Here is a 23,936-nt window from a genome sequence, read left to right as displayed (position 1 = left end):
AGAGGAGGGGGGAGCATGTGACAAGAGGGGGAGGGGCCAAGTGACCAGGGCAGAAGGTCATGTGATAAGAGGGAGGGATTTCTGAATGTATGCGAGTGAGGAGGCCTCAGAGTTCGGTGCAAGGGGACCTGCTGAGCTCGGAAACAAGTTACTTCTGGGGAACAATGGCTCTCTCTCGTGACAGCACGCAACACTTTGTGCATTGGCTGAAAAGCTAAAAGCAAAGACAGAAGAGTGGAAGTGGAATGCAGACCTTTGCTTGCTTGTGTTCTGCTCAGGTGTGTTCCGCCATTATTCAGCTGCGTCTCCGTGTCCAGCTGTTGTGCAGATCCAGACGAGAAAGATACCTTCCCAGTAATCTCCCTGCTGCAGCTTGGGCCAGCATCTTTCAAAGGAAATGAACTTGGTAAAACGAGAGAGAAGGTGGGGCAGAGGAGGAAGAGGGGAGGGAGGGAATAGGCAAGAGAGAGAAACCGCTGACCCTCCCCCCTTACCTGCAGCTCCTGCCCTGCGATGCCTCTCCTTCTGCAGCAGTTCATGCTCTGGTTTGTAGCCACAGCCTTTCCCCGTCACGGCAAGACAAAGCTCATCAAACTGCTTCTTATGATGTGGGCGAATAAACTGATAAAACTCTGCAATTACAACAGAGCAAACATAAATCTGCATTTAGACCATTTTAGCAAAACACAAAGTATTTCACAGCCAAACAAGCAGCAACACTGATGGTCATTTGGCCTACGTAAAATAAAGAAAAATTGGTTCTTACCTGCTAATTTTCATTCCTGTAGTACCACGGATCAGTCCAGACAGTGGGTTGAGCCTCCTGTCCAGCAGATGGAGACAGATCAAAACTGTGAGGGTATCCTATATCAGGACAGAGCCTACCCTGCAGCCCTTCAGTATAAAGTACTTTCAAAGCAGATATAGCTTCCCAAAGATCAAGCAAGCAATAAGAAAAAACTAACAAATTGAACACGTGAACCATTGAAAGGATTCTGTATGAATAAAAACGCTCTTGCATACAATTTTATTTTCATCTGTTAGATGCTTCCGGTGCCTTTAGTAATAGTAGACAACAAATTGTGCTTTTAAGCCTTCCAGCACGGGCCGACCCTTACAGATGTAAGCCGACGCAATGGCCTCCTTTAGCCAACGTGCGATAGTGGCCTTGGAAGCCTTATAGAAAAATTAGTTTTTATCTGTTAATTTTTGTTCCTCTAGTACCACGGATCAGTCCAGACTGTGGGTTGAGCCTCCTTTCCAGCAGGTGGAGACAGACTAAAACTGAAAGGATATCCTATATGAGGATAGAGCCTATCCTGCAACCCTTCAGTATAACCATTGTCAAAGCAGAAAAATAACAAGACCCAAATAGGATCAAGCAAGAAACCATAAAGCTCAATAGAGCAACTATAGAACAATAAGACAAACATGGTATACCTATACGCTCTTGCATATACTTGGTATGAAAAAACGACCAAGGCTTCCGGTGTAATTGCTCCGTATTCTTGCACAACACAGGGAGTAATAGAATCTGCAAACCTGTAAGAAACAAGCTTCGAGAGGACATAAAAAAGACAGACAGGGAAGGGCGTCTGGACTGATCCGTGGTACTACAGGAAAGAAAATGAACAGGTAAGAACCAATTTTCCTTTCCCTGTACGTACCTGGATCAGTCCAGACCGTGGGATGTACCAAAGCTTCCCTAAACCGGGTGCGACCGAGACAGTCCCGCTCGAAGCACTTGTCGACCAAAAGAACCAAAAACCGGTGCTTGCACATCTAGGCGGTAGTATCGAGCAAAAGTATGCAGGGACGTCCATGTAGTGGTCCTGCAGATTTCTTGTGGATAATCCGATTGACTCTCTGCCCACGAAGTAGCTTGAGAACGCAATGAATGAGCGTTTAGGTCCTCAGGAATTGCCTGACCTTGGCAAAGATAGGCCAAGGAAATTGCCTCCTTCAACCACCAAGCAATAGTAGTCTTAGAAGCCGGTTTGCCCCGATTTGGACCACTCCAGAGGACAAAAAGATGATCTGAGACCCGAATGTCATTGGTAACCTGGAGATACCGGAGTAAAACGCGTTTGACATCAAGCCTGCGCAGATCGCCCCCCCAGCGTTACCCGCAATCTCCTCTTGAGAGAATGCTGGAAGCTCCACTGACTAGTTGACATGGAAAGCGGAAACGAGCTTTGGCAAGAAAGAAGGCACCGTTTTCAGAGAGACTCCTGAATTGGAAAACCGCAGAAAAGGTTCACCAACAGGACAACGCTTTGATCTCTGAAACCCGCCGAGCGGAAGAGACAGAAACGAGAAAAACCGCCTTGAGCGTGAGATCCTTTACTGTAGCCCGACGAAGGGGTTCGAACGGAACCGCACAGAGAGCCCGAAGGACGAGATTAAGACTCCACAATGGACAAGTGGAGCGAGCGGGCGGCCACAGGTGCTTGACGCCCTTCACGAACCACGTCCGGGTGGCCCGCTAAGGGATGACCTCAAACCTTCCGAGAAGAGAGCAGAGAGCGGAGACTTGTACGTGCAAGGAACTGAAGGAGAGACCCTTGGAGGGACCCTTCTGGAGGAAGGAAAGTACCAACGAAACCGGAGCAGAGCATGCCGAGACCCCCCGATTCCGCACAAACAGTCTCAAAGACTTTCCAAACACCCAGAGAAGTCGACTGCTTACGAGCCCTCAGTAAAGTGGAGATAACCTCCTCTTTATAGCCCTTATGCCTCAGGCGTCTCTGTTCAAAAGCCAGGCCGCTGGACAAAAGCGATCGGCCTGGTCGAAAAATATGGGCCCCTGCCGAAGCAGACGAGGAAGATGGCCGAGCCGGAGAGGTCCTTCCGTCGCCAGGTTGACGAGATCTGCAAACCACGGTCTGCGAGGCCATTCGGGTGCTACCAAAACCACTGGGCCCTTGGTGGAGTTCTATTCTTTGGAGAACTTTTCCCACCAGGGGCCACGGGGGAAACACGTACAGGAGGATGTCCGCTGGCCAAGGCAGGGCCAGAGCATCCACGCCCTCTGAGCCGTGCTCCCTCCAGCGGCTGAAGAACCGATTGGCTCTGGAATTGCGCAGAGTCGCCATGAGGTCTAGGTGGGGGGGGGACCCCACCTGCTGACAATCAGAGCCATGGCCGCATCCGAGAGTTCCCACTCCCCCGGATTGAGCAATTGTCGGCTGAGGAAGTTGGCCTGGATATTCTCCTTGCCCGCAATGTGGGAGGCCGCCAAGCACTGCAGATGTCACTCCGCCCAGGTGAAGAGATGGCTGGCTTCTAGAGCCACCAGGCGACTGCGAGTGCCCCCCTGATGGTTGATATAAACAACGGTGGTGGAGTTTTCTGAGGGAACCCTCATTGTCTTGCCGTGGATCAGGGGCAGAAACTCCTGTAGAGCCAGATGCACCGCCTGGGCCTCCATCCGATTGATGTGCCAACGAGACTGAATTGGAGACCAGATCCCCTGCGTGGTCTGGGACTGGCATACTGCACCCCAGCAGGAGAGACTAACATCCGTGGTTACTACCATCCACTGTGGAGTCTGAAGAGGCATTCCCCGGAGAAGATGATGAAGTGAAAGCCATCACTGCAAGGCGGCGATGGTAGAGGCCGAAAGCGGGAGAACTGTGTGAAACTGTTCCAACACCGGCTGTCAATGGGATAGCAAAGCTCTCTGTAACGGTCGCATATGTGCAAATGCCCAGGGGACGAGGTCGATGGTGGAGGCCATCGAGCCCAGAACCTGGAGGTAGTCCCACGCCGTCGGGAGAGAGAGCGAGAGAAGGTTTCACACCTGGTCGATAAGTTTGAGAGTCCGAGCGCGAGGTAGGGACACCTTGCCGATCCGAGTATCAAAGCGGGCCCCCAGAAATTCCAACCCCTGGGAAGGCTGAAGATTGCTTTTGGGGAAAATTGACTATCCACCCGAGGGAGGCGAGGAGAGCTAGAACCCGATCTACCGCCTGCCGGCAGCGACTCTCTGACTTGGCCCGTGCGAGCCAGTCGTCTAGACAGGGGTGGACTAGGACTCCTTCTCGGCGGAGGGTATCCGCCACCACCACCATTACCTTGGTGAAGGTGCGTGGCGCGGTAGCCAGGCCGAAGGGCAACGCCCAAAACTGAAAATCCCGGTTGAGGATGTGGAATCGAAGATACTCCTGGTGATCGTGGCGAATCGGAATGTGGAAGTAGGCCTCTGTCAGATCGAGATGCGAGGAACTCGCCGGGATAAACCGCCACGATGACCGCTCTCAAGGTCTCCATGCGAAAATGTGGGATCTTGAGGGCTTGATTGACCCTCTTGAGGTCCAAGACAAAAGCTCTGTCTTTCTTGTGGTACCACGAAGTAAATGAAATACTGGCGGGCGCAGAGTTCCTCCTCTGGAACTGGGACAATGGCACCCAGACTCAGAAGCCTGGTGAGTGTTTGGTCCACTGCCTCCCGCTTGAGACGGCCGCAAGGAGAGACTACAAAGAGGTCCGGTAGGTCTCAAGCAAATTCTAAAGCGTAACCGGCTCGGACAATCTCGAGAATCCACTGGTCCGCCGTGATTTTGACCCACTCCTCGAAAAACAGGGAGAGACGACCACCCAGAAGGGGGACCGAGGAATGGGTCAACCGAACTTCATTGTGGGGCTGGCTTTGGGGTGGCGCGCTGAGACGCTCGCTCGCGGAAGGGCCGGCGCCCATGAAAAGGCTGGGACCAAGATTGAGACCGGGAAGAATAACCTCTGGAGGAGCCACCGCGCCCGTGAGGCCTATATCTCCGTTGACCCTGGAATCGAGGACAGGAGGGCGCAAACAACCGAGATTGTTTCAGACGGTTCTCCGGCAGCTTATGAACCTTGTTTTCCCCAAGGAGTTAATAAGCTGCTCAAGGTCCTCTCCAAAAAGCAACTTACCCTTGAAAGGCAAAGTGCCCAACCGCACCTTGGAGGACGGGTCCGCGGACCAATTGGGCAGCCAGAGAAGCCGTCTAGCGGAAACCACCAAGACCATCGCTTTCGCCTGGACGCGGAGGAGGTCGTACAATGCATCTGCCCCATTCGTGATGACGCCTTCCAACCGTTCAGCCTGCTCCGCCTCTGCAGACGGGAGGTCCTGGGTGCCGAGCAATTGTTGAACCCACCTAAGACCTGCCCTCTGCATGAGACTGCTGCAGATAGTCGCCCGAACTCCCAAGGCCAGGACCTCAAAGATACATTTTAGATGGGCTTCGAGCTTACGATTCTGTACGTCCTTCAGGGCTGTCGCCCCCACTTCTGGGATAGTGGTGTGTTTGGTGACCGCAGAGACGGAAGAATCTACTGTGGGAATCCTCAGCATGTCCAAGCAGTCCTCTGGGAGGGGGTAGAGCTTGTCCATAGCCCTCCCGACATGGAGCCCCGCTTCGGGAGCTTCCCATTCCCGGAGGAGCAGCAAATTATGCATAGGGTGGAAGGGAAAAGCATACGCTGGAGCCCTGAGTCCCGCCAGGACCGGGTCCATATCCTTGTGCAGCGAAGCCGTCAGAGTATCCGCAGGGGGCTCCTCAATCCCTAACTCCTGGAGGACAAAGGGAATGAGGGGTTCCAACTCCTCCCTCTGAAATATGCGGAGGACCCGGGGGTCATCCCCCTCCAGAGGGGAGCGCCCCCTGCCAAATCCACGGTGGGATTCGGAGTGACCAGAGGCGGAGGATCAGGGATGAGAGGTACCCGAGGGACCACCCACACCCGGACCGGCCCCTGCGGCTCCGGAGTCGGAGGAGCAGGCGTCGGGGCTGCTCGTGGGAGTTTCGCCAGCAGGGGACCTGGAGAAGGGTCCTCCTCCTCCTGCAAGCTGGCCAAGTAAGATTTGTGCATGAGAAGCACAAATTCCGAGGAAAAACAGGGCCTAGTCTTGCCGGAGGGGGTGGGGTGGGGGTGGGGGGTCAGGGACCTCATCCTGGGGCAGCACGGGGCTCAAATCGGGGGAAACTCCGAAACATTCGGGTCCTCAGCACCTGGCAGCCCCGAATCGGGAGCTGCTGAAACACCCAAGATGGCCGCCGTTCCCACGGTTTGCCGACCCGGGAACGGCCGTGCCATGCGGTGAGGAACACGACCCTGTCCTGGATTTACAAGCACTGCTGAGGAGGGACCCTCCTCACCTGGCAGACACGCAGAGCAGAGCCCCTCGCGCGATAAGCGCATCGAGGGCACATCACAAGCAGTGCAGGCATGTGAATGCAGCATCCTCACTGAAGAGGAGCCGCGATCTGCAATTAATATCAGCTGAGAAGAGACAGGCAGAGCCCGTCACAAACAAATTAAACTTTTTTTTTTTAAACAATACTAGAAATAATTTTTACTACTTGCTTGATCCTTTAGAGAGAAAGAAAGCAACAGGAAAAACAAGGGCTGATTAGCTGAGATCAGGGAACTGCAGGGTGAGCTGATCCATCTGCTGGAGACAGACAAATACTGAAGGGCTGCAGGGTAGGCTCTGTCCTGATATAGGATACCCTTTCAGTTTTGGACTGTCTCCATCTGCTGGACAGGTGGCTCAACCCATGGTCTGGACTGATCCAGGTACGTACAGGGAAGACTCGTTTCACATCGAGGCGCTGCAGATCACCCCCAGCCGTATTTGCTATTGCTGACGAAGAAAAAGCCGGAAGTTCCATGGACTGATTGACATGAAAAGAAGACACGACCTTTGGCAAGAAAGAGAGTACCGTCTTAAGGGATACCCCCGAATCCAAGAAACATAGAAAAGGGTCTCTGCACGACAACGCTTGGAGCTCTGAGATTCTTCTGGCTGAACAAATGGACACCAAGAAGACGGTTTTGAGAGTCAAATCCTTGAGTGTACCCCTCCTTAAGGGCTCAAAAGGAGCTTCGCAGAGAATCCGGAGAACCAAGTTAAGACTCCACGAGGGACAAGTAACCCGGACCGGAGGATTCAAGTGCTTGGCTCCCTTGAGGAAACGGATGACATCCGTATGAGCCGCCACTGAATAACCATCAATGGTGCCTAAGAGGGAACAGAGAGCGGAGACCTGCACTCGCAAGGAACTGAACGACAACCCCTTGGCGAGACCGTTCTGGAGAAAAGAAAGGACCTGGGAAACCGGAGCCTTACGAGCCAAGATACCCGAGGCAACACACGCATTTTCAAAAACCTTCCATACTCTGACATAAGCAAGCGAGGTAGTTGGCTTCCTGGCCCGCAATAGAGTGGATATAACTTCTTCCTTATATCTCTTCTTTCTCAATCTCCGCCATTCAAAAGCCAGGCCGCTAGACAGAAGCGATCCACCTGATCAAAAAATACGGGACCCTGCTGAAAAAGATGGGAAAGATGACCGAGGCGTAGGGGACCGTCAATGGCTAGATTCACGAGGTCCGCAAACCACGGTCTGCGAGGCCATTCCAGAGCCGCTAGAATGACAGGCCCGCGATGAAGCTCGACTCTTCAGAGTACTTTGCTCACTAACGGCTAGGGAGGGAACACATACAGAAGAATGTCGCGGGGCCAGGGAATCCACCCCTTCTGCCCAATGTTCCTGTCTGTGGCTGAAGAACAGAGGAGCTTTCACATTGGTCACGGTGGCCATCAGATCCAAGTGAGGGGGACCCCACCTGCAGATGATCAGGTTCATCGCTGCATCTGACAATTCCCACTTGCCTGGGTCTAACTTCTGGCGACTGAGGAAATCTGCTTGAACGTTCTCCTTCGACGCAATATGGGACGCAGCTAAGCGCTCTAGGTGACATTCCGTCCATGCAAAGAGCCTGATGGCTTCCAGAGTGACTCCTGGTGCCCCCTTGTCGATTGATGTAGGCTACAGTGGTGGAATTGTCCGACAGGACCCGCACTGCCTTGTGGAGGAGTAGGGGAAGGAAGGCCTTGAGAGCCAGTCAGACCGCACGAGCTTCCAGTCGATTGATGTGTCAGCGAGATTGGGTTGGAGACCAATAACTGAGCAGACTGGGTCTGGCATACAGCTCCCCAGTAAGAGAGGCTGGCATCCATTGTTACCACGATCCACTGCGGTGTCAGAAGGGACACCGCAGTGGACACCGCAGTGGACACCGCAGTGGACACCAATTACTCAGCACCTCTTGGGTGCTGAGTAATTGTTGAACCTACCTGAGGCTTGCCCGCTGCATGAGACTGCTGCAGATTGGCGCCAGAACTCTCAAGGACAGGACCTCAAATATGCGTTTTGAGGTAAAATTCCAACTTGCGGTCCTGGACATCCTTTAGAGCCGTAGCCCCAACCACCAGGATGGTGGTGTGTTTGGTAACCGCCGTGACAGAGGAATCTACTGGGGCATCTTAAGTAGATTCAAGCAGTCCTCAGGAAGGGGGTAGAGCTTGTCCTAGCCCTCCCTACTCGGAGTCCCGCTTCAGGGGACTCCCATTCCATAAGGAACATCAGCTTATGCATAGGGTGAAAAGGAAAAGTACATGGAAGAGCCCCTAAGTCCCGCCAGGACTGGGTCCATGTTGGCAGGCATTGCGGCAGTAACCGTATCCACCGAGGGCAGCTCAATTCCCAGTTCCTGCAAAATGAAGGGAATGAGAGGTTCTACTTGCTCCTTTTGAAATAAACGTAGGACCCAAGGATCGTCCCCCTCGAGGGGGGGGGGGGGGGGTTAGGAAGCAGCGGGTCAACATCCAGATCTGGAATAGGGACCGCCGGCGGCTGTGGCGGATCCAGAGGCGGCGGGACCCCCGGGACCACCCTAACCGAGCCCTGGCCCTCTGGCGCCTTTGGAGGTTGTGGAGGAGAAATTTGCGGGTTTTTTGGTGGTGGTGGTGGGGGGGGGTTCCAGGGATGGATCTTCCTCCTGCTGTAAGCTGGCTAAATAGGACTTGTGCACAAGAAGCACAAACTCCACGGAGAAACAAGACTCAGACTTCCCGGGTGGGGGGGGAGGGGTGTAGGGAAAGGTCAGGCACCCCCTCTGGGGCATGAGGGGGGCTGAAATCCAGAGGAGAAACTAAAAAATTGGGCTCATCTTCCTCCTGCACATCAGATTCTGCATTTAAGCCTGCTTCCAAGATGTCCGCCGTTCCCGCGGTTTTCCGTGCCGGGCCATGCGGCGGGGAACTCACCCTCTGGTTGCTGTGGGTGAAGGGACCGATGAGGGACCCTCCCCACCCGGTAGGCACCCTGAACAGAGGCCTCTGTGGGGAAAACGTGTGGCAGACTCTCCACATGCTTTACAGGCACTGGAACAGGGCATCAGCGCTGAAGAAAACAAAATCGCTAAAAAAGTAAAAACAGCTGAGCTGTGCAGGGCTGAAGTCGGTCAGCGGAGGCAGTGACTGAACTCTGCACGCTGCCGGAGCTGTCCACAGTTCTTAAAAAGTAACAAATACAGCCCTGCTTGTACCTTTTTTTTTTTAAACTGCTCAGCTAAGCCAGGGGAAACATTCCCTGAGAGGGTCCTGTTGTACAGTGGAGAGCTAGATAATGGGGGAGGGACTGGACCACCAGTATCACCCCAGATGGTCACCGGGAAAAAGGGGCCTAGGATGAGCAAGCCCCCCCCCCCCCCCCCCCGGCTCCCAGCAGAGCGAAGAGACCGAACTGTCTCTGTGAGGAAAAAAAGGGAGAAAACTTTCAAAGTCCTCTTTTTTTTTTTTTTAAACAAGAATTTAATGCTTGCTTGATCCAGACCAGAAGTAAAGAAAATCCCCTCAGGGAAACTAAGGGAAGAAGAAGTAGGGGAACCGTAGGTTCAGCTGCCTGCACCTGCTGGAGACAGATGAATACTGAAGGGCTGCAGGGTAGGCTCTGTCCTGATATAGGACACCCTTTCAATTTTTCTCTGTCTCCATCTGCTGGACAGGAGGCTCAACCCATGGTCTGGACTGATCAAGGTACGTACAGGGAATGCAGAGTTGCTTACCTGTAACAGGTATTCTCCTAGGACAGCAGGATGTGAGTGCTCACACGTGGGTGACGTCATCAGATGGAGCCTGGCACGGAACTTTGATCTCAAACAGGCCGATACAGTAAACGTCACGGGAGAGCGGCGGCGAGCGCACAGGCCACCCTCCTGTGTGCGCGATTTAGTATTCAAATGAGGGACTGCGGTAAAAAGAGGCGCTAGGGACACTAGCGCGTCCCTAGCGCCTCTTTTTTGACAGGAGCGGCGGCTGTCAGCGAGTTTGACAGCCGACGCTCAATTTTGCCGGCGTCGGTTCTCAAACCCGCTGACAGTCATGGGTTTGGAAACCGGACACCAGCAAAACTGAGCATCTGGTTTTCAACCCGCGAGCCGCAGGCTGATTTAAAAATTTTTTTTATTTAAAATTATTTTTTTTACTTTTGGGACCTCTGACTTAATATTGCCATGATATTTGGTTCTTATGGCCTGGATTGGCCACTGTTGGAAACAGGATGCTGGGCTTGATGGACCCTTGGTCTGACCCAGTATGGCAGCTTCTTATGTTCTTATGATATTTAGTTGGAGGGTGAACAGAAAAGCAGTTTTTTCTGCTTTTCTGTGCACTTCCCTGGCGCCGGCAGAAATTAACGCCGACCTTTGGGCAGGCGTTAATTTCTGAAAGTAAAATGTGCAGCTTGGCTGCACATTTTACTTACTGAATTGCGTGGGAATGACTAATAGGGCCATCAACGTGCGTTTGCATGTTGCGGGTGCTATTAGGTTCGGAGGGGTTGGCCGCGCATTTTCGACGCGCTATTACCCCTTCCTGAATAAGGGGTAAAGCTAGCTCGTCGAAAACGCGTGTCCAAACGCGGGTTAACAGTGCGCGCCGCCGGAGCGCACTTTACTGTATCGGCCTGAAAGATTCTAGAGCTTTCAGCACGCCCTACTGAGCATGTGCAGCTGTAGTCATCACCCTGCCCCTAGGCAGTCTCCTGGTCCATGAAATAGTTAATACATGGAGAAATCAACTCCCAGGGAAGGCGGGAGGGTTATGTGAGGACTAACATCCTGCTGTCCTAGGAGAACACCTGTTACAGGTAAGCAACTCTGCTTTCTCCTAGGACCAGCAGGATGGTAGTATCACACACGCGTGAATACCAAGCTACAGGCTGCCCGAGAAGGAGAAAGCGGTAAACTGCACAAACCTGGAGCACTATCTCCGTCCTTTGCCTGTGAAGCAGCCGACTCACTAGGCTGGAGAAGAGATGGGTTCTTCAAAGGAAGGCAAGAAAAAGACACAAATCCCCATGCATAGCAGGGATGCCTGAAGCAGGGGAGTGATGCGAGTGCAAACAAAAGCAACTGCACATCACGGAAGAAGGTACAAGCAGGGTACTAGATCCTCCTGGATATAGGAAGGACTCAGAGATGTAAACGAGAGAGACTCTAGGATGAAAACCGCACAGTTTCCTTTGGTGTGGAAAAAAACAACAACAACAAAAAAACCTGGGATCCGACAGCCCTCCAAGAAGAGACTGTCGACCACTGACAGCCAAAGGTCTGGAGAAGCGTGCCCAGGTATGGCTGGCAGGCCGAATGGGCAGAGGAAACCCATGCCATGCTTAAAAGAAGAAGCAGCAGCAAACCACGGCAGGGCCTGGGCCAGACGCTGCGTGCCACAGCATCAGATGTAGCTGACGGCGCAGGACAGCATCAAGGGTTTCAGGGGATGAGAGAATCCCCGAAACCTCCCGAGCAGGGAGATGAGACAGGCCTGAAGCTCACTCAAGAGCACCTGTCAGAACGGCTTCATCTATCCTGTCACAGGATCGCGAAGGGAGAAGGAAGGCCCTTTGGGCAACCTAGAGAATGAGAAAAAACTAAGGCAGTAGTGGCCGGAGAACGGTGAAAATAAGTGGTGCACAGAGATATAGCACAGGCGCCTTAGTTTTACCTCCCTCTCCACGACAATGCAGTCTGAAGTCGGAAGGAGTGAAGAACACGAGGAGGCAGGACTGCGGGGGCACGCACAAGTCGCCCGCTTGTCTATCAATCCCAAGCGAACAACTCACTGCCGAAACCAGCAGGCAGCAAACCCACTGAGCTGGAGCATTCAGCCTTCCTGAAACAGCAGAAACTGAGAGCCATTACCCCAGGGGAGAAACTTCCTCCTCCTAAGGGAGCAGGTGCCCCAGCAATGGACAACGCTGCACGACCCAGACAGGGTGACCCTGAAAAAGGGGAAAAAACAGCAAAGGGCAGTGCCTCTGTTGTGGGGTTCTCGGCCCCCAACTCCCTCAGCCATGGACATGGCAAAAGGGTGAAAGGTACGATCGCCCGGCTAATGGACTGAAACTCTTCTCACAGAGGAGAGATCCGCAGGCAAGCGTGGCCGACGAGAGCGATCCTTGAGGAAGACGTCACCGAGTCAAGCAGATTCCAAAGTCACCCGGGAGCAAGCCTGGACAGGCTCCCCTCATGGACAGACCTGCCGCATCTCAGAGCGCCCAAGGGAGAGGGGCTTTCCGGACTCTTCTCGGGTCTGGTGCCAGTCAGAGCAGTGCCATTCCTTGTCCGGGAACGGAAAACGAGCGACGCCCCTCGAAGGGGTGCATAGTCGGGTGTCAAGAGGGGAACCCGAAAGGATTGTTCTGGAATCCAGTCGAGTCTCCCCGGGTACGTACAGGGAACGCAACTCGCAGATGGACAGCGCTGGTGGGAGGGAGAGGGCACCTGACAGATGGACAGTGCTGGTGGGAGGGAGAGCTGGTGGGAGGGACAGCGATGGCGGGAGGGAGAGCTGGTGGGAGGGAGAGCTTGTGGGAGGGAGAGCTTGTGGGAGGGAGAGGGCACCTGACAGATGGACAGCGCTGGTGGGAGGGAGAGGGCACCTCGCAGATGGACAGCGCTGGTGGGAGGGAGAGGGCACCTGGCAGATGGACAGCGCTGGTGGGAGGGAGAGGGCACCTGACAGATGGACAGCGCTGGTGGGAGGGAGAGGGCACCTGACAGATGGACAGCGCTGGTGGGAAGGAGAGGGCACCTGACAGATGGACAGCGCTGGTGGGAGGGAGAGGGCACCTGACAGATGGACAGCGCTGGTGGGAGGGAGAGGGCACCTGACAGATGGACAGCGCTGGTGGGAGGGAGAGCTGGTGGGAGGGAGAGCGCTGGTGGGAGGGAGAGCGCTGGTGGGAGGAGGATCCTACCTCTCAGAAGGACAGCACTGGTGGGAGGGAGAGCTGGTGGGAGGGAGAGGGCACCTGACAGATGGACAGCGCTGGTGGGAGGAAGAGCGCTGGTGGGAGGGAGAGCGCTGGTGGGAGGAGGATCCTACCTCTCAGGAGGACGTACTTGTTGGGATCTTCTGTGAAGAGAGACACCAGCTGAGAGCTGGTAGCGTGGAAGTCATCCTCCTTCTTGTAGTGCTGCATGGCCTGCATGAAGATTTCATAGCTGGACTGGCTCAGCGCTTGTTTTACTGACATCATGAAAAGTGCAGCTCTGCTGCTGCTCTGATTCAGACCTGCAGCCAGCTCACCACCCTACAGGAAACATAGGTACATTTCTCAGAAAATGCCAAGCCTTTCCAGGACAGCTCAGGACTCTCTCTCGCAACCGTATCACAGAGAACCAAAGTCCCAACGTAAGATCCCTTACAGCCACAGTCTCACCCTTCCCACAACCACACCTTTTATTTTACATTTTGATTCTGCCTTTCCAGTTGCAGTTCCAGAGGTTCACAACCCTTCCCACTGCAAGCCCTGATCTTCACTCATTGCCTCATCTTGGAAGCCCACACGAAATGTACTCCACATGTTAAAGGTCAAAAGATGACCAAATGCCTGCCAGCATAGCTAAATAGTGGTTGAAAGAGGTTATTAAAACAAAAAAAAAAAAGAATTTAAATAAATGGAAAGCAGGAAAATAAGGAAAATAGAAGAGAGCATAAGCATTAGCAAATCTGATGTAAAACAGGCCAAGAGACAATTTGAGAAGAGGCTTGCCAAAGAGGCAAAAACAAGAATAAAACTTTCAACTACATTAAAAACAAGAAAGCTGAAGGGAGTCAGCTGGGCCATCGGATGAGCAGGAGACCCCGAGGGTCAGCAGGATGCTGTGAATCTCCCTGCTGGAGGTGCCCTCTCCTCCAGCTGTAAATTTGATGAGGGCTTTTTTTTTGTTGCTGGCCCCCACTATTGGAATACATTACCAGAGCACCTGAGTACTATGACTTCTTGTAAAACCTTTAAATAAAAAGCCTTAAAAACTTATTTGTTTGAGCAGGCATTTGAGTCAAACTGAGTCCGACAGGTGGTCTACAGCTGTTTAGAAAAGTTGATTTTGGGGGGCGTGACGTCACGCTGCGAGATGGCTGCCTAAATTCAGAGCTCCCGCCGCCTCCCAACTGAATCGACCGCAATCCGCCTTATATTTACCCACTCTGTCCCTCCCGAGCAAGCTACGAGTGCCGCTGACGGGTGCGATGACAGGCAGGAAAAAAACAGTGGATCTCCAGCGTTTTTCCTATCAAAACGAGGGAAATAAGGAGGTGAGCGCTTCCCCGATGGATGAAGGGGGTGGACAAGATGGCGGCGCCCCGAGCACCGATTTGGATGGGCCCACTGCTGTACTGCCGGACGCCCGGGGTGACTACCTTTCTGAGCAACCGTCCCGGGCCGAGTTTCGGGAGTGGTTCGCCGGGATACGGGCCGATATTAAAGCATACCGCCAAGAGCTTTTGCATCGCGTTGAGGAGGTGAAGGAGGACCTCACAGCACTGGGTCATCGTGTCGGAGACATAGACGTCCGCGTAGAGGGACAGGCAGTTCAGATTTCTGCCCATAAAACCATCTGTGATTCCCTGCGGGCCGACAATGTCCAGCTGACCGCGAAATTAGCTGATCTCGAGAACAGAACGCGCCGGGGCAACCTCCGTTTTCGAGGCTTCCGGGAGACCTCTGGGCCTGAGGACTGCCATGCGCTGATCAGGGACTTTTGTATTTCTCTGCTTCGGAAGGCCAACAATGCTGGGGATTTCGAGCCCCCAGACATCCAATTTGATCGTGCACACAGGGCTCTGCGTGCTCCACAGCCTAACCGCCCTCGTGACATTATTGTGTGCTTCACCTCTTTTAAAATCAAGGAACGAATAGCGGTTGTAGCTCGAGAGAAAAATGAATGGGAGTGGGATAATCAATCTATAGCGATCTTCCCTGATCTATCACAAGCAACGCTACAAAGTCGATATGCCTTTAAAGACATGACTGCGTTCCTCCGCTCTAAGGCCGTGCGATACCGGTGGCTTCACCCATTTGGACTTTCGTTTGTTCATGAAGGAGTGACACATAGCTTTGTGACCCCCGAGGAGGCCTCGTCTCGGTTTGCTGACATGGGATTTGTGAGCCTGCAACCACCTCGACGGAACGCGGGTCCTCTCGCTCCTCGTACATCTCTCCCAACATGGCAGAGAGTGGGGAAGAGGAGCAGCCGCCTCCGGAGACAACCGGGGGATCTCATCCCAGAACAGGGCCCGACCTGATTTCTTTTTCTATGCTTTAGCATAGTGGGCTACTTCTTATCCTTTGCTCAAGAGAGCGCAGCTGTTGATGCATTTGGGACAGAGTGTGTTTAAAGTTTCTTTTTTTTTGATTGTATGGCGGATGTATGGTTAACTTTTATAATGTGATTAGTGTGTTGGGGGGGGGGGGGGTGGGAGGAGGGTGCCATTTTCAGTTATCGTGATATTATCTACTTCCCCTGCTTGGGTTGGGTGCTAGCCTGCTAGGAGGTTATGGCAGGTGTTCTAATATGGGACCCTTACAATGCTTGGGTCTTATTGGGGTTCATGCCTATTTCTGATGTTTTTTATGTGGATTTCACTGCGTCACTCCTCCATGCTGCATATTTTTTGCTGATGGTAGGGTCTCCTTTCTTATGGATCTTCGGTGATCATTGTGATTTTTCTTCCCAGATGGCTAGGCTGCCCTCCATGTTCAGCCTGATGCTCCATATTACCATAGTTGGTATTTATTGCTTTTTGGGGGTCCATGATCTTTTTGGGGCCTGGCTCTCGTTTGCTTTTCAATTCTCTACATGGCCTGGCTAAAAATTTTGTCCCTTAATGTTAAGGGACTGAATTCCCCTCAAAAAAGAGCCCTTTTTTACAGAGAGGCAGCCTCTTCAGGGCCGGATATTATTTTTGTGCAAGAAACGCACTTAACTCGTCGCTATGAAGCACTCATGCAGTCTTCTAAATTTCCTAATCAGTTTTTCTCTGCAGCAAATAAAAATGCTAAGTATGCAGGAGTGGGCATATTTTTTGCTTCACATATGGTGATTGAATGTCTGAAGATTGTGGCGGATCCTCAGGGCAGGTACTTATTGCTGGGAATCAGGGTGTTGAACCAGGAATTTACACTCCTCTCCGTGTATGCCCCGAATAGGGAGCAGGCGGTGTTTTTTAGGCATCTCCGGTACCTCCTTACTCAACATGCCCAGGGATCCCTTATTGTGGGAGGCGATTTTAATGTGCCATTGTCTCCGGCCCTGGATACCTCCAAGGGGTTCACCCACACAGCCGGGATACATGCTAGGACCCTCAAGGACTTCTTATCAGAACATAACTTGGTTGATTCCTGGAGGACCACCTATCCGCATTCGCGATCCTATTCTTTTTATTCTAAACCCCACGACTCCTATACCCGTATCGATTACCTGATGGTGGATAAAAACTTGTTTCATCGGGTGCGGAGCCCCGAAGTTGGGGTAGTAACGTGGTCAGACCACGCCCCTGTTTCCCTACAATTTAGTATAGCCGCGGGAGATGGTGGTACCAAATTTTGGCGGCTTAATGACTCCCTGCTTCATGAGGCCCAGTTCACACAAGCTACCACGCAGGTGATCCGAGACTTTTTTCTTGATAATGTCGGGTCTGTCCCCTCTCCGGTCACTGTTTGGGATTCCTTTAAATCTTTCATTAGGGGGCACTTTATTTCTCGCTCCTCCTATGTTAAAAAGCGGAAAGAGCAGGCTTGCTCACGATTAAAAGCCAGACTTGCGGATCTAACTGCGCAGCACAGCAAGTCTGGGTCTCCACGACTGCGTTCTCAGCTTACTCACACCCGGGAGGAATTACACAGACTCGAGCTAGATCATATTACGCACGCATTAAATCTCACCAGGCAACATCACTTTGAGGGCGGTAACAAGGCAGGTAGGATTCTGGCCCACCAGCTTAAAAAACAATCATTCCAAAATCACATTCTTAAAATAAAGAATGACCAGGGTCAGATCGAAACGTCTGCCTCGGCCATTGCGCGACAATTTTTACACTTCTATCGGCAGTTGTATTCGGCTGAATCCCACATTCAGTCGGTAAATATTGGCCAGTATCTGCGAGATCTCCCCCTTCCTAGACTTCATCAGGATATGCATGACAGACTCAACGCGGAAATCACAACTCCTGAGATTCTTGAGGTTATTAAAACTCTCAAGGTCGGCAAGGCTCCGGGACCCGATGGCCTTACAGCTACTTTTTATAAATCCTTTAGGTCAGTTCTGGCCCCACACCTCCAAAGTCATTTCAATCACTTGCGTAATGGGGGAACGTTACATTCAACTTCTAACACCGCAGGCATTACTATTATTGCTAAACCTGGAAGGGATCCCTCCTTGTGCGCTTCCTATCGCCCGATTTCCTTAATTAATTTGGATTTAAAAATCTTGGCAAAGATTCTGGCCGATAGGATTAATACTTTCATTCCACATATTATACACCCAGACCAGGCCGGCTTTATCCCAGGCAGAATGGCCAGCGACAATGTTCGCAAAATTATCAACATTATTTGGGGGGCTCTGCAAAGACGGGATGTACATCATCTCCTCCTGGCCATAGATGCAGAGAAGGCCTTTGACATGGTTCATTGGCCTTTTCTCTTTCAAGCATTACAGGAGATGGGATTTGGCTCCTTTTTCCGCAACTGGATCCAAGCCCTTTATCACAACCCTCTGGCACGCATAAAAATCAATGGTAGCTACACCGCCCCGTTTCCGGTGCAGAGAGGGACTAGACAAGGCTGCCCATTGTCACCCCTCCTTTTTGCAATTTTTCTCGAACCCCTAGCCATTTCCATCCGCCGCAACCCACAGGTGCAGGGATTCATTACATCTACCTGCGAGCCCAAGTTGTCACTTTTTGCTGACGACATTCTCTTCACTATTGGTAATCCCGTGGGTTCCCTGCCTGCCCTCGAGTCTGAGCTAGCCCGTTTTAGTGCCCTTTCAGGATTCAAGATCAACTGGGAGAAGTCCGAGATTCTAAATCTCTCCTGCCCCCAAGATATAGTAGGTCAATTGCAGCAAGCTCATGCATTTAGATGGGCGCCCTCCAAACTTAAGTATTTAGGGGTGTATCTGAGTAATAATGTATGTGACTTGTATAATCTTAATTATGCTCCTCTTATTAAGAAAATAGATGTTGACTTGGAGAACTGGGGCTCTCTTCCGCTCACGTGGCTCGGACGACTTGCTACCATCAAGATGAACTTGCTGCCCCGGTTCCTGTACCTTTTTCAGACACTACCAATTCCACTGAGTCGAATCACGCTACTTCAATGGCAACGGAAGCTGCTCCGTTTCTTGTGGCGCCGCCGCCCTCCTCGTGTGGCGCAGTCTGTCCTCTACCAGCCGAAACTACAAGGTGGTCTGGGCCTTCCCAATCTGAGATGGTATTATGCAGCTGCCCAGCTCAGGCCCCTCATTGACTGGCACTGTGCTCGTGCCACAAAGCCGTGGGTCGCTTTGGAACAATCGTGGATTGCGCCGGTCCCCTTGGCCTCCCTTCTCTGGCAACCTATCTCGTCCTGGCGACCGATGATACAGCTTCCACCCTGCACCAGGCACACGTATAACATCTGGAAGCAGTGGAGAACCCGACTGGTGGGCCGGTATGAATATTTCCCTCTTACTTATTTATTCCACAACACCCAGTTTCCGGCAGGTCTACCTACCAAGGCCTATGGACTTTGGCAAGCGGGAGGACTTCTCTGCCTGTATCATGTCATGCACCAGGGTCGACTGGCCTCCTTCGACATCCTTCGAGAGCGATTCCACCTACCAGCTACGGAATTTCTTGCCTACATGCAACTCCGCCATTTTATCTCCCATGTTCAATCTAGGGGGCTCCTGGCTCCCTCACGCTCTCTTTTTGAGGGATACTGTGTTTCGCCTACTGCAATTGGTGGCCTTATCTCCAAAATTTACCAGCAACTACTACAGCGCCCGTTCACTAAACACACTCACATGACAGCTTGGGAAGCTGACCTCCAGCGGCCTCTATCGGAGGAGGCTTGGGAATCTATCTTTTCCAACATATCCCGTGGCAATGTGTCCACCCGCATTGTAGAAGCCAACTACAAGACTTTATATCGCTGGCACCTGACGCCGATGAAGCTACATCGCTGCTACCCGCAAATGGACCGTTACTGTTGGCGGAACTGTCACCAAGAGGGCACATTTCTACACATGTGGTGGACGTGTGCTTTTATTCGTCCTCTTTGGACCTATGTATCACGGCTTCTATCAGACCTGCTTCAGTCTCCCTGTTTGCTCACCATGGAGCAGGCATTGCTCTTTGCTCCCTGCGACTCTTTACCTTTGCACGCTCAGACTCTTGTGCAACAGTTGTGCACGGCGACTAAAATGGAAATTGCTTACCGATGGAAAAGGCCACATCCGCCCACGTCAGACGAATTGCTCAAACGTCTAGATAACGTATGCCTTCTTTATAGACTCACGGCACTGAAACACCACCGACTTTCTAAATTTCTTCAAATCTGGGACCCCTATATTTCATGGAGATCCTTATCTTTCACGGTTGTTTAAAAGTGACATCAAGCACTGTTTTCTTTTGCCTCTACTTATTCATCATTCATTTTGCCTCTATTTATTCATCATTTATCTACCCTACGTTCAGCTCCTGAGTTGTTGTTGACTGGAGTGATGCTAGTCTACTCACGTTTATAGATGATTCTTTGGACTTTTCATGGCATGTTGGGGGGTGGGGGGACTGGGACATGTATGCAAAGTTTGCTGTTGTTCTTGCACCACTGCTTGTTTATGTTTATTCTGTGTATTACGGCAAATAAAAATTATAAATTAAAAAAAAAAAAAGAAAAGTTGATTTTACTTTCCATCATTTTATATTTGACTAAGAAAGGAAAACTGGTTCTTACCAGCTAATTTTCGTTCCTGTAGTACCACGGATCAGTCCAGACGGTGGGTTGAGCCTCCAGTCCAGCAGATGGAGACAGAGAAAAACTGAAAGGGTATCCTATATCAGGATAGAGCCCACCCTGCATCCTTTCAGTATAAACGTTATCAAAGCAAGAAAAGGTAAAGTTAACCAGTAGAAGATCAAGCAAGTAACAACCAACATGTAATGTGAACTATCAACACGTGAAAGAACCGCTCTTACATATATATCCAGTTGAGAAAGGCTTCCGGTGCCCTGAAGTTCCGATAGGAAGTAACTGGATCCAAAATGCTGTTAAGAACCAAACAAAAAAGGAAAAAACCTTCGAGCAGACGAATCAAAAAGAAACCACAGTCCGGGTGGGAGTCTGGACTGATCCATGGTACTACAGGAACGAAAATTTGCAGGTAAGAACCAATTTTCCTTTCCCTGTACGTACCAGGATCAGACCAGACAGAGGGATGTACCAAAGCTTCCCTACATAGGGTGGGATCGAGACAAACCCTCTCGAAGCACCTGCCTGCCGAAGGAGCCAAACACTGGCGCCTGGACATCGAGGTGTTAATGACGAGCAAAAGTATGCTGAGACTTCCAAGTAGCCGCCCTGCAGATTTCCTGAGGAGAGACCGACTGACTCTCCACCCAAGAAGTAGATTGCACACGCAAAGAATGGGCCTTAAAACCCTCCGGAACCGACCGGCCACAACAGATATAAGCCGACACATTGGCCTCCTTCAGCCAGGAAGCAATGGTAGCCTTAGAGGCCTTGCTACCACTATTTGGGCAGCTCCATAGGACAAAGAGATGATCAGAGATGCGAAATTCTTTAGTTACCTGTAAGTATTGGAGTAGGACTCTCTTTACATCAAGACGCCTGAGATCCCCGCCAGGCGTGCATAAAATGTCTTCAGGAGAAAAGGCAGGAAGCTCCACTGACTGATTGACGTGAAAGGAAGACACGACCTTTGGAAGAAAGGATGGCACCGTCTTGAGGGAAACACCTGAGTCAGAAAACCGGAGAAAGGGCTCCCGACAAGACAAGGCTTGGAACTCGGACACTCTCCTGGCCGAGCAAATAGAGACCAAAAATACTGTCTTAAGAGTGAGATCTTTAAGCATGGCCCTCCGGAGAGGTTCGAAAGGCGCCTCGCAAAGGGCTTGAAGCACCAAATTGAGGCTCCAAGACGGACAAGTAGGCCGGACAGGTGGGTTTAAATGTTGGCCCCTTTAAGGAAGCAAATGACATCCGGATGAGTTGCCACCGTGTAACCATGGATATGCCCAAGGAGAGAACAGAGGGCCGAAACCTGCACCCACAGAGAATTGAGAGACCAGACTGCAGGAAGGAAAGGACCTGAGACACCGGAGCATTGCTCGCCTGGACTCAGCACATGCATTCTCAAACACTCTCCATATGCGGACGTAAGCGAGAGAGGTAGAGGTCTTCCATGCCTGCAAGAGAGTGGAGATAACTTCCTCCTTATACCCTTTCTTTCTCAGGTGCCGCCGCTCAAAAGCCAGGCCGCTAGACAAAAATGATCCACCTGATCGAAAAATACTGGTCCTTGGTGGAGCAGGTTTGGGAGGTGACCGAGGCGAAGAGGACCATCGGTTGCGAGGTTCACCAGGTCCACGAACCACGGTCTCCGAGGCCATTCCAGCGTTACGAGAATGACCGTCCCCTTGTGGAGTTCTATCCTTCTGAGTACCTTTCCCACCAGGGGCCAAGGTGGGAACACGTAGAGAAGAACATCGTGAGGCCAGGGAAGAACCAGGGCATCCACCCCTGCCGAGCAGTGCTCCAGTCTGTGGCTGAAGAATCTGGGAGCCTTTGCGTTGTTCAGGGTAGCCATTAGGTCGAGGTGAGGAATTCCCCACTTGCGCACCAGAAGATTCATTGCCTTGTCGGACAACTCCCACTCTCCGGGGTCTAGGTGGTGTCGGCTGAGGAAGTCTGTTTGCACATTCTCCGCCCCTGCAATGTTGGAAGCTGCCAGATGACTCAGGTGTCTCTCCGCCCAGGAGAGCAGCTTGCTGGCCTCCAGACCCACCAGATGACTCCTGATGCCACCCTGGCGATTGATGTAAGCTACTGTGGTGGCACTGCTGGAAAGGACCCGCATAGCTTTGTGACGGAGCAAGGGCAGGAACGTCTTGAGAGCCAGACAGACAGCTTGGGCTTCCAGTCGATTGATGTGCCATCGGGATTGCACAGGAGACCACCGTCCTTGTGTAGACTGGTGCTGACACACTGCTCCCCAGCCGGAGAGGCTGGCATCCGTCGTCACAACGATCCACTGGGATGTCTCCAAAGGCACTCTTTTCAAGAGATGGGTGAGTGAAAACCACTGCTGCATGCTGGCAATGGTAGAGTCTGAGAGCGGTAAGGGTGTTTGGAACTCCTGCGAGACCGGCTTCCAACGGGACAGCAAAGCTTTTTGTAGAGGACGCATTTGCGCAAAAGCCCAAGGAACCAGATCTATGGTGGAAGCCATGGAGCCCAGGACCTGGAGATAGTCCCAAGCCGTGGGTACCAAAAGATATAAGAGATGTTGTTCCTGGTTCATGAGCTTGGGCGCCCGGTGCTCGGGCAGTAGGACTTTGCCCACGCGGGTGTCAAAACGGGCTCCTAGAAATTCCAGGACCTGGGAGGGCTTGAGGTGACTCTTGGAGAAGTTGACAATCCAGCCGAGGGAGGAGAGAAAAGTCACGACCCTGTTGACCGCTGCAGTGAAAAGGTTCTCCAACTTGGCCCGGATGAGCCAGTTGTCCAGGTAAGGGTGAACCAGGACTCCCTCCCTACGAAGGAGGCCGCCACCATTATCATGACCTTGGTGAACGGTCGCAACGCGGTGGCCAGGCCGAACGGAAGCGCCCGGAACTGGAAGTGGTTCCCAGAATGGCGATGCGAAGATACTTCTGATAGTCATGGCGGATTGGGATATGCAGGTAAGCCTCTGTCAAGTCGAGAGAGGCCAGAAATCGCCTGAGCGAACTGCCGCTATGACCGCTCGCAAGGTCTCCATCCGAAAATGGGGCACCCGGAGAGCTTGGTTGACTCTCTTGAGGTCCAGGATCGGTCGGAAGGAGCCATCCTTTTTGGGCACGATGAAGTAAATGGAATACTGGCCGGATCCCTGTTCCTCCAGGGGTACAGGGACTATGGCCCCGAGCTCCTGTAGCCTGTCCAGAGTCTGGCACACCGCTGGATGCTTCTGACTGCCGCAGGGAGAGATTAGAAAGCGGTCGGGGAGTTCCTGAGCAAAGTCTAACGAGTAGCCGTTGGCGATCACATCGAGGACCCACTGATCAGACTAGATGTTGGCCCATTCCTCGAGAAAAAGGGACAGATGTTCACCTAAGGCGGGAGCGGGGGAATGGGCTGGCCGCATTTCATTGGGAGGACTTTGAGGTGGAACCTGAAGGGTTCGTATCCCAGAACAGCCGCCGGCCACAAAAGGAATGAGACCAAGACTGGGATCTAGTAGAAGTGGGTCTTTGGGCAGCCCCTCTCGGCCTGTTGTACCTGCGCTGTCCCCTGAACCGAGAGCGCGAACGAAAAAAGGATTTGGATTGCCGAGGGCTGTCCTCCGGCAGCTTATGCACCTTATTGTCCCCAAGAAATTTAATAAGCTGCTCCAGGTCCTCCCCAAAGAGCAACTTACCCTTGAATGGGAGAGTGCCCAATTGTGATTTAGTGCCCAATTACAAAGCCAGAGGAGAAGTCTAGCGGACACCGCCGAAACCATAGCTCTGGCCTGCACCCTGAGAAGATCGTAGAGGGCATCCACCCCATACG

General features: G+C 52.2%; 1 protein-coding gene across 1 annotated transcript in view; it reads right to left on the bottom strand.

The window, feature by feature from the left end:
- The window catches only part of RTEL1 (regulator of telomere elongation helicase 1), a 267,031-nt gene that overhangs the window by 34,331 nt on the left and 208,764 nt on the right, over positions 1-23,936 (bottom strand). Inside the window, 3 exon segments of the mRNA XM_029611145.1 lie at positions 254-385; positions 495-632; positions 13,220-13,427. Coding sequence (XP_029467005.1) covers positions 254-385; positions 495-632; positions 13,220-13,427 — 478 coding nt within the window.

The sequence above is a fragment of the Rhinatrema bivittatum genome, chromosome 8 (assembly GCF_901001135.1).
Source record: "Rhinatrema bivittatum chromosome 8, aRhiBiv1.1, whole genome shotgun sequence".
Lineage (NCBI taxonomy): Eukaryota > Metazoa > Chordata > Amphibia > Gymnophiona > Rhinatrematidae > Rhinatrema > Rhinatrema bivittatum.
Note: the sequence above shows the minus strand (reverse complement) of the source record. Positions and strands in the feature narration are given on the sequence as shown.